This window comes from Monopterus albus, unplaced genomic scaffold, assembly GCF_001952655.1.
Source record: "Monopterus albus unplaced genomic scaffold, M_albus_1.0 scaffold103.1, whole genome shotgun sequence".
NCBI lineage: Eukaryota > Metazoa > Chordata > Actinopteri > Synbranchiformes > Synbranchidae > Monopterus > Monopterus albus.
Window position 1 is genome coordinate 1,468,688 of NW_018127983.1, and position 11,248 is coordinate 1,479,935.

At 40.3% G+C, this 11,248-nt stretch overlaps 1 protein-coding gene across 1 annotated transcript; it reads right to left on the minus strand.

Moving 5' to 3' along the window:
- Nucleotides 1-2,946: 2,946 nt before the first annotated feature.
- On the minus strand, nt 2,947-8,218 carry LOC109965676 (homeodomain-interacting protein kinase 2-like). The gene is made up of 3 exons (XM_020609889.1): nt 5,601-8,218; nt 3,874-5,049; nt 2,947-3,595 (listed from the first exon to the last, which is right to left on the minus strand). Exons 1-3 carry the CDS (start codon nt 5,625-5,627, stop codon nt 3,071-3,073), a joined length of 1,728 nt encoding a protein of 575 aa, XP_020465545.1. The 5' UTR covers nt 5,628-8,218; the 3' UTR covers nt 2,947-3,070.
- Nucleotides 8,219-11,248: the final 3,030 nt, after the last annotated feature.

Here is an 11,248-nt window from a genome sequence, read left to right on the forward strand (position 1 = left end):
TAATGGTTTCTCATTTCTGTAACAACCCTCAGACTTGTACCACCTTATACTGTACATTTTTTTTCTTGATGCTCATATTCAGTCAGTACAGAAAGCTTTCCACATTTATTCAGACCCTTCACCCCAGTACTTGGTTAAAGTACCTTTGGCAGCAATGACAACCTCAAGTTTTCTTGAAAATGAAACTGCAAGCTCGGCTCGATTCTTCTTGGCAGAATCGTTCAAGGTCAGCCAGGTTGGGGTGCGTTGGTGTGCGACCATTTTCTTATTTTTAAATAACTAAATTGTATGATGTTCTTCCACCTCTTCGGTTTCCTCAATCCCAGAAAGTGGCAGATTCTTTTCCCATTGCCTGTCTTGGATGATTCTTTCAGATACCCCAGCATTCTCTGTGGGTTCTTGATCATGGAGGGCACTAGGGAGGGACTCCTAGTGCTTGCACATTTCATCTTCATCTGCTGTTCCTCAGGCTTATTAGCAAGCTTTTCACTTCTTGTGATTTACTCAGCACTGAGCTCAGTGGAGAGCTGGAGGTTGAGTGATTTCTCATCTCATCCAGCTCTCTCTGATAGAACATCAGTTTTTTACTGCATAATAATGATCTCCTCCACCATCTTTTGACAAAGGGAGCCCTGTTCAATCTGGGAAACCCCAGTTTTTCCACAAGCACATCAAAATATACATTACAGTATTATTTATGGAGAGGATCTGAACAGCTGTGTTTAGACTACCACACACAGTAACAAATGTGAGGCCTGATTTTTTTTTCAAAAACACAAAAAAAGAGCTCCAAAGGCTAAGAATAACCATGACATTTTACAGTGTTTGAGCCATTTATTGGGCCATTAAGAATTCAATATCATTGTGTAATGATACAAACAAAATGCAATGAAGTGGAATGGAAACAGACTTACTGAATAAATCATGAAGTACAAAAAGCTTCAATATCCACGGATGCATCAACTACAAGGGGGGACAAAATAGTGCAGCAGGTGAAAATATCACATGTGTGTGGAGCCTTGGAGAACTGACCTCACCGACTGTGTAGCTTAAGGAGCCCAGCTCCTAATATCTGCATTTGGAATACAGTTGCTTTTTTTCTTTTGCAAATTTTCTGACTGTTTGGTTAAAATTTGCACTAAAATTGGATAGAAACCTGATTTCTGCTGGCAAAGTTTCACTATTTTCTGGCATTTTACACAATAAACTAATAACTAGAAAATAATTGACAGATTGAACTGTTAATCATTAGTCAATTATTCAATCAGTCGCAAGCAAAAGGTAGGCTAGGCTAGGCAATGGTAATAAACAGGATTCATGCTAATTATCTTGCAGGAAAAATTAGCTGTCTGGGAGGGTTTTCAATAGGCATGGCAGCTCAGTTCAACAAATCTCTTACATCTTAGTGCTTATACATTCCACATGCAAATGAACATACATGCATCTGTGGCACTGTATGACTGTTAAGTATAAAGATAGTTGCCCCCCATTTAATTTTGAACTGTTGTGTCGAAGTTTATTTACTCCTTAGCCTAGTGTGTGTTGTAGAGGAAAAGGATTATCTATGCCCGTATACTCCGCCTCACCCCCAGGGGGCGCCCGATGCCTGAAGCATCCGTAGTTGACGCCAGTCAAAGAAGAGTAGTCAGTACGGGATGAGTGTACTCCTGATGACTGTATTGCATTCTGTCTTTTACAGGTGAGCGGGTTATAGACAACACACAAATGATAGACAACAGTAGTAGTGAGTCTTGGGTGCTTTAGTGTTGCAGATTGAGCGGAGAAGAATGGATTGACTGCTGTATGAGTCTGTGAGTGTGAGTCGCCGCGTTGCGCGGTCAAGATGGCGGACATAGGTCCGTGGCGACCGCAGTAGCTAATGGAGTACTTGTCAATGCTGTTGTGAGCCAAGAGAAGAAATATGAGTGCTCGGGAAATGCACACAGTGTTATAATGTCAGCATGAGTTGATTGAAAAGGCTGATAGCATGGAATAAAAGTGTGAGTGACATGAAGTAGCAAGGTGGAGTGTCAACCTAAGCTAAACTGTACACCCGTGGACAGTGTACTAGCGCTAATTTTGTTATTAAGCTGAGGCTAAAGCCAGTATTGTTCAAGTGTTGTATCTGGTCTAAAGCTACATGGTGTATTCTGTAAATTGTGTGTATTTACCAAATTCAGTGTTGAAATGCTTACGGTCATTACACTTATGTTCTGCCAGCACTATGTATTGTATGTGTGTTAGTAGTACTTGAGCTAAGGTTAATTGGTCTAGATGTAGTTGACGCCAGTCAAAGAAGAGTAGTCAGTACGGGATGAGCGAGTCTCCAGGGTGTAATTGATGAGTGTACTCCTGATGACTGTACTGCATTCTGTCTTTTACAGAAATAAATGTGTTGCATTAAGAGTTCTCATTCTTTAGCCCTGTAACACATCCTTACATCCAAAAGACAGAATATCTTGATAAACACAAACAAAACTGTGACGGCTACTGTGCCACAGTGTGTGTGTCCCCCTTAGAGTACTTGACTCCAAAGTGGCACTAATTTAGCTTTTGAATTTGTGCTAGTGAGCCTACTGAAATATAAATATATATCAGTGTTACTAAACAGCCCAGTTACACACAGCGTATTTACATTCAGGATACAAAATTCTTATAGAGAGAAACAGGAACATGCCCGAACAGCATTCTGAACCGTTGTGACAGCACACCCTGGTGCCATGAAGTGAGGGTCTAAAGACAGTGACAAAATATAACTCAACTTTTTTGCAATAGTACACATAACACATGCTCTATATCAGCTTGCTGAACCAAAGCCAGAATGCTAAAATTGCTGGGTAATTGAGGCAGAAACTTACAGAAAATACTCTCTCACCCATTCATTTATTCACCACTTCCTAAACTTGACTTTCATAGAGGTGAAAAAATAATTTGATGAAATGATTAGTTGATTGACAAAACAAATTATCTGCAACTTCTTAATGATCAATTAAGTGTTTATTGTAACATTGTAACATTATATCCCTGACTCGTAGCTCTCTGGAGTCAGGGATACCAGCAAACAGTACAGTTATGGTGACAGGCTCTGTGCTAATGATGCTGCTTGTTGTACAGAGGGTTTTTTTCTAGGCTGCACATCTTCAACATCAGCTGCCTTTCTCTTCAGTCCCGACTGACTTGTCTGTGGCGAGGTGCAAGTCTGGGTCTGGGTGCTGCTGCCTGATGTGGATGGACCTGCAGAGCTGTTTCCGACTCTCATTCTTTCATAATATAACCTTCGATAGTGGTCAAAGGTTACGCACCTGCTCCTCACACCTTCAGCAGAAGCCATCTTAACCTCAGACCTGATCCACTTTTGGGTCTGACTGTCTTTGGAAGGGTGAGCATTGATGGGGACTGGGTGGCTCAGATTAGTAGGATCCTGGCTGTGCTTGACCCTTTTGGATGGATGATCATTTTCTGTCAGATCTTCATGATCGACCTTCCTCTTCATCCCTGATTCATTTGAAAATGTGGTTTGGCTACTGGTGCAGGGATGTGGGTTGCTGCAGTGGGGCTGGACCTCAGCAGGAGGATGAGAAGGAAGGTTCTGAGGCTGAAAATACAAATAGAAAAATGTGAGAAACATGTGCAATAACCCCCTTACTACCTCACTAAGTGAAATAGCATATCCAACTCCACTAAGTGTGAAATACCGATATTTGAAGTTCACCATCTCATTATGGTCTATTATCTTTTTTTTGTATTGCATTTTTATACTATGTGTTCTTTTCTCGCTTTTAAATCTTTACTTGACTCCAAGAGAGCTGCACAAGAATTCCTATATGCCTAGACTGTCTGTTTATGCATAAATGGCAAATAAAAATTATTAACCTTGAACCTTGATCCTTCTTGCAGCAACCCACACGCAGCCTTCCCTTTGTCTGGTGTTGGGGCTTTGTTCCAACAGACAACCATCATCTCAAAGCAGGACCTAACATGGTTGCTGAGGGGGTACAAGCTTTTCAAGTGGCGCATGCTAATGAAGGGATGCTGTGTCACCTGACAGGGTGTAATTCGTTTAGCAGCATCAAGCTCCAGCATTGCCTTGAGCATGTCCACAAACAGCAGTACATCGTTCATTTCGGCAGCTGAGTCTGCATAATCCTCATGAATTATCCTCTTGTGACGCAGAATGGCATCCAGAGAGCTCAGCCTCAACCTCCTGGTCTCCATTGGCTGGATCCCCGTCTCACGGTGGACCCGTGCTGGCGTCTTTAGTTTCCATGAGCTCGTGGTGCAGTCTCTCTCAAAGAAAATGTGTGTTTTATGTCCAAGGTTGAGCAGATGGTCCGGTGGCTGACCCTGAATGTCCACTATGTACCTCATCATATCATACTCATGCCTGCCAGGGTAGAGCAGAGTGCCGAGGTACATAAATGCAGCTATGCACCCCAGAGACCACATATCTAGAGCCTCTGTGAGTGGAAGCCCCAAAATAACCTCAGGAGACCTGTATGGAAGGGTCTGAATATATGAGCCTATGTTGGCTGCTGACACGTGATGGGCCAGGCCGAAGTCAATCACTTTGATTTTGTATGGCTCCTGTTGATGGTTGACCAACATCACATTTTTCATCTTGAGGTCTGCATGTATTATTTCAACAGCCTTCAAGTGGCCGAGTGCACTGGCAATCTGCTGGACAATGGGTCTGATCTCCTTCAGAAGAAAAGGTCGGAAATATCTTTCCTTCATAAAGTCATAAAGACTTTTGTCTAGGTGCTCAAACTCCAGACAAATATGGTTTTTGTCAGAAAAAACTTGGTACCAGCGAACCAAGTTACATTTGTCTGAGTCCAGTGATTTCAGTTTCAACAGGGTAGCCACCTCGTTTTTTGCATCCTCAGCATAAAAGCCCTGGTTTTTTATCATTTTGATGGCCACTGTCTTCATGTCGACCATCCTCGTGCACGTGACAACAGTGCCAAAGGTGCCCTGCCCCAGGAAAGACCTCACCCGGTAGGTGGAGGAACTGGACGTGAGCTTTTCTCCTTTGATTATTTGGTGATCCTGGGAATCAGAAAAGAATCAGAATCAGCTTTATTGGCCAGGTGTGTCGGACACACGAGGAATTTGACTCTGGTACAGCAGCTCTCAATGTGTATGTATATATCCTTATGTAAGGCAATAGCAAAGGGCAAGTAAACAATATACCAATATAAGGCTGTGTAGTATAACAAATTAACAACCCTAGTGTGTCATTCAGGTCACTGGTGACCCGCTTTTTTTATTTATATAAAAAAAAAGATATGAGTAATTATATTTTCAAGCTCAGACTCGGTGGCCATGGCTCATTTTCTGTGAAGAACATATATCAACACATTTTCAATGGTTTCAAAATCATGAGACCCATGAACACTGGCAGTGTAACAAAAAGTGAGCATTAAAAAACAAAATAACAGTACTACACTAATTCATAAATGTAATCTAACAAAGGTAAAGGGCAAATGTAAACATCTGTTGGGTATTAAACAGTATAAACAAAACAATAAACAATGCAAATAGACAAGGAATGTTCATTAAGAAATGAGATAAGAGTAGACTACTTAAAAAATACAGACCTGTACAGCATGTCCAGTGGAAGACATCTTTGAATTGGCCAAGTGTTACAGTCGATGTAACTTGGATGTATTGAGTTTAACCTCAAATATATTTCTGGTAGATGGTTAAAAAGTCCAGAAAATGTAAAAAATGTTAGACAAAACGTCGATTGTGTTGGTTGAGAGTTTGAGAAAATGTGTAGTGAATTTCAGTTGGTGTCTCCTGCAGTTGGCTCGTGTCCTTTGTTGACTAGTGTTCTAGAACACCAACTGCTTGGAGAACCTTATTACTGTTTAAAACATCAGTTTAACATGCTGTCTATGTGTGAGAGCATGTTTAATTGTTATGTATAAATGAAATAAAAGGTACAGTAGATATCGTTCCAGTGCAACTCAAAAATAATTAGTGGGAGAAATAAAGTAACTAGATGGTAAAATGCAGGACATTTTCTACTGCCATTATCAACCATGCTGCAGTGAAAATGATTACTTTTATGTCTATAGTGTCACAATATACCATACATTAAATGATGAAATACAAAGAAGCCTGAAAGGTTTTACAGCTGTGGTTTGAAAACATCCTCTGTAGCTCACAGGGTTAACAGTGTTAACTGTCAAAATCTCTTTACCAGTCACACTAAAAGAAGAATATCTGATTTATTTAGTTTGCTTAGCCATTACACTTTTACTTATGTTTGATCTTTCTTCTAGCAGGAAAGCTTGAGTTTGTACAGTGATTGTGTTAACAAGTACACTGATACAGTATTAACTAACACACCAGCTATGTAAATACTTGTCAAACTTGGCAGCTCAGGGTTTGTAGCTTTAAACATAGGATTACTACATTTTTCTTTAGTGCAAGTCTAATATTTTTGGGCACTGATGTGTTTAGTATTTTCTTGCCATGGATGAGCACACTTACACTGAGACACAGTTGAGGCCATGTTCATGCTGATTAGATAGCACAGTATGACTTTGGAGCTCATTTTGACCCAAAACTGTGATAATGTAACACCTGCTCAGAACACCTTTAATTGTAATTGCAGGAAAATGATAGACCTAGGTAATATTAACTTTGTGAGAATTTGATATTTTATCATATGATAAATCCAATAAGAGCTCCAGATTATGTACTATGACAATGAGCTCACTGACCCTGATTGTGTGCATTGGCCAGGTGTGTTTGTCGTCCTCTGACTGGAAGCTTTTTTTTACTGGGTTACTTCCTTGTTTTGCATGTATATGGTTGGGTGCTTCAGTTTGATGCATTCTTCCTGATGAAGGTCAGTGAAGTGAGTACAAGCGATGATGCTCGAACACAAACAGCCGGTATCACACACTCTTCTCCCAGTCAAAGACAGGTTTCCACTGTGCTTTTAAAGAGGATGAGAGAAGCTGGTTTGATTAGTCTTTACTAAAGCCAGCCCAAACTCCACTTGCTCATGATGCATTCTTCCAAATAATAATGTTATTCAGCTTCTCTTCCAAGTTGAGCCCAAATGCACCTGGCTGTGTCCAAATTGTGCCAGTGTTCACAACAATTACAAGACATTGTTGTCTTGTAATTGTTGTGAACACCCTCCACCGCATGTTAACACCGCATGTCTTCATGCTCAAATCCAAATTCCTGCTCATATTTGACTGTTTATGTACCTACACTGTTGTGCTTTAGTCTGTCTTGCAGCCAAAATGGAAGCCGCTCCAATCTGGGCTTTGCTTTTTTTAAAAACTGCTAAATTCCTATGAGATCCGTCACCACCACCAATAGCAAAAAGGAAACAGCAAAAGCACTAGTGTTATCTGTTTACTGTTCACACAGACTAGATAACATAGGATCAATGTTACACACAGTATGAAGAAATGGAAAATCTGCACACACAGGATTTCAACTGCAAGTTAATCAAATGTCACAAACATCCAGATGTTTTCTTGTTTCTCCGTCCTGGTCTGACCACAGTGAGCCACAGGGATTTAGTGACAGCCACTGATGGTTTAGTGCTGGGAAGAATACAAGTACAATTTTAATTAAGTATGTGTCCAGGCATTTGGGCTGATCCTTAGTTAATATTTTACATAGATGATTTAATGTGTTTTATCTTTTCAAACATAGTGTGTCATGGACCTTTTTAAGTGGATTGCAATAGTGGTTGGCAGCAGTAAAACCAATGTTTGATTTGATTTTGATTTGATTTATTCTTTCAAACATGTAAAGACAGTCAATATGTTAGGAAATGGCACAACTCAAATTATAAACAAAAGCCCCATATGTTTTACAGTACTTCTGAATGTACATTTCTAGCATGTAAAAAATGCATTAATTAAAATAAACATCAACATCAGTAGTTGGGATATTACAACCTTTCTTTTTCGTGTGTGGGTTAGTGGGCGGTTTGTAAGTTGGAAAGATCCCTCAGGTGTCTTCCGGGTGTGTCTGTGGTGGGGAGATGGCAACAAAAAGGGAATTCTGCACTAACTTTTGAAGATACCTCACACAGTTTTTCTAACAAGACTGCCAAGTTTTTCTAATGATTCTTCTAAATTTTAAAATTCATGTTCACACAGAAATGGGACTGTAGCTGTCGCCCCCCTGTCATTGAAATTGCTTTACAAAGGAATCTCTTGGCAGCTAGTATGGTCAGCAACCCAAAACCCTGCTGTTTTTAAGAAGTACCTTTTACAATCAGCAGATAATATGTCACTGATATGTTTCCAGCCTCACAACAGAAGATGGCTTCACTGAATTGTGCTGCTTGTGTGGGTCAAACACAAATAAATTCTCCGCTGTATGAAGCTACGGAGCTACTATGTTAACTGGTGTCAAGGTGTTTTATAAATGTTTTGGTACAAAAAGCTCCAATCTGAGAAAAACACAAAACACCAATATTGAACATAAAACATTTCCTGTGGTCTGTTGTCTGTTCCGAATCACAGTGAGCACCAGTCACATCACACTAGATCACACACTGTGTTTGTCTGAACATCTAATCACATTTTAGGACCAAATCGTGCCAAAAACCAGGTCACTCTAAATGGTTTTCTAATGTTTTTTTGCAACTGTATATCGCATTCATAAGTAATCTAAAATAGCTTTATAGCCATTAAATCATGCATCACCTATTTTGAACCATATTTTTCACCTGGCGGCGCGCTCAGCTATTCAGGTCCCCAGAGTGACTACCAGAAACAATCTATACCATACCTGCTGCGTGTTCTTAGACTCTCTCTCTGTTCTTACTTAGCGAGCTACACCTCTCATACACCCCGGGAAACAGTAGTCCAGTCAACCCAGTGTGCCCAGCTGCCCCGAGATCAGCGGAAGAGACCAGCTGTATTGTTTTGTTTGTTTTTTGTGACGCATTAAAGACATTTTCCTTGTCTGTCCTGGGTTCGGGTCTGCATCATTACTGGGTCCAAAACCACTCAACACACGGCTCACCGTAGCAATTGTCTTGTTGTAGGTATTTTTGAGTAGTTTTTCAGAGATCCTCATGGCTGAAATAGTTATTTCCCCCCATTGTGGGATTAATTATGGGAGTAATATTCTTGTCCTTCTTGATCTCTTGAATACTATATTTTTTCTTGTTCTTAGGTATTTTGATTTGTTCTCAGGGATTAATTGTGGGAGGATCATTCTTGTTCTTGATTGTCTCTCAAATATTATATTCTGTTTGGTCTTAGGTACTTTGGAATCTGTTTCTCAAGAGATGTGTGTGCTGTTTGTTCTTATAGTGTTTTGTTGCTGCTCTCTATTGCTGCTGGAACACAGGAATTTCCCCATTGTGGGATCAATAAAGTCCTACCCACCTGTCACTGAGCAAGAAATACAAATGGATGATGTGAAGCACTTACACAGAAAATCTGAACAGGTCAGTGAAGGTTTTCTGGCCCTGTTTTTGTCTATAATGTGAACAAATGGCTCAGCAATTTAGAACCAAACAGTTGAGAACACAGAGAAGGCACACTCCTAAAACATGTAGATGTCTCCCTCTAGAGCTCTCTAATACTAACAGCACCTCTTTGCAGTGTGCAAGCCCCATCATTCCACTAAAGAATTCATACACACCTTCTGGTTGTCACCTCCACTACCAAAATATGAGTAAACCCACTTACAGAGGAGGGACAAATTTAAAAAACCCCAAATGAATACGTACCCATCCACAGGGCGCAAGGGGTCACTGGATGCCTTGAGTATGAAAATGATGCGAATTGTATACTGTGGCCTTCACAATCACCAGATCTCAACCCAGTTGAACACCTATGGGAAATGTTGGAGCCATGTGTAGACAAGGTCTACACAGGAAAGGCCATGTTATTGTAAACAACAGTCCTAACTGTTGCATCCATTTGTACTTAAGGTTTCAAATGTTATTCTCACCTCATGGTTAGATAAAGTTATTATGCTTCAATATTTATTGTTTCCCTCATAAATCATACTCAAAGTTAGATAAAAGTTTTCACATTACTTATTCTTTTTTCCATTGAAGGTGCTGAAAACTACACTTTTCTTTATGGGGGTACAATTAGTCTACATTTCTGCTAGTAAATGTCAGTAAGTCATGGAGCTGAGGCATTATTGAGAATCAGTTTACATGAATAGAGGTTAAAAAAAATACTGCCACATAAAGTATAAATGACATGAACAGTTTTGTCTCCATACAAACATCCAGTGCCCCAAGCAGTCCACTAACTCCAGTAATACTGAAACCTGGAAGGCTCTAATTTCCCCTCTTAATACAACTGTACTTGCTAGAGTGAATCCATTTTTAATTGTTGGTAGTAGGTTAGCTGAGTAACGACTGGCCTAATGTTTTCAGCTTGTTTCCCTATAATGCTGGCCTTACACCTAATCACTTTCCAAGCGATTTCGTGTCACAGACAAATTTCTAATGTCAGAATAAAATCATGAGAATCTTGCTACAGTCGTGTCACACTCCTGTCATCTCAGTCGTTTGGTGTAAGGTGGTGAGCCAAGCTGTTTTAAGTCAGTCGTTTTGTTGTCTTGACATTCCGATAAAATTAAACATGTTTATTTTGATCGGATGTCTTTAGTCTTGGCTCATGCAGACAGTGCCGTGAACATCATAGACAACCAATAGGTGAGCTCTCTCCAGCACCAAACAGGAAGGAGCACACTGTGCAAAGAAACAGCAGTAAATGTGACGGAGACTCTGGTGAGGCAACTACCTCAGTGAGTTTTGCATATAAATAGTAGGGACTTGTCCCTATCAATGTTTGAGCAAACCCATGCACATTAACGTTGGAGTGAAGACATATTAGAGCACAAGGTGCCTTGTAAACCCCTCGCCCCCATTTAAGCAACCACCCCAAATATTGCAGCAAACCTGGGCCAACAAAAACAGCCCTTGCTTTGTCAGCAGAAGAACTCTTTCCAGTATTTCAAATCTGGGCCTGTATAATGATGGCTTTTTAATCTTGTTGTACTGGATACAATGACAATAAAGATATTCTATTCTATCATTTCTGAGCCAAAAATGTAGTCCACTCTTTACTAGACTAGGTGTATGTGAGAGAGAGCAGTAAAGATGAAACATTCTCCATAGTTATGCATGTAGCAGCTACCTAGAAACACCCTGGCAACCATCTAATGGGCCCCATATAACTGGGGCCATTCTCTGTTGATTTCTGAAAGTCCAGTGGCGGCTGGACTT

Coding starts and splice junctions, on each gene's coding strand:
- LOC109965676 (XM_020609889.1), bottom strand. CDS start 5,627: ATGTCTTCCACTGGACATGCTGTACAG. Junction 5,050..5,600: donor CCACTGGACATGCTGTACAG/GTCTGTATTTTT, acceptor TCTGATTCCCAG/GATCACCAAATAATCAAAGG. Junction 3,596..3,873: donor AAGAAGGATCAAGGTTCAAG/GTTAATAATTTT, acceptor TTGTATTTTCAG/CCTCAGAACCTTCCTTCTCA.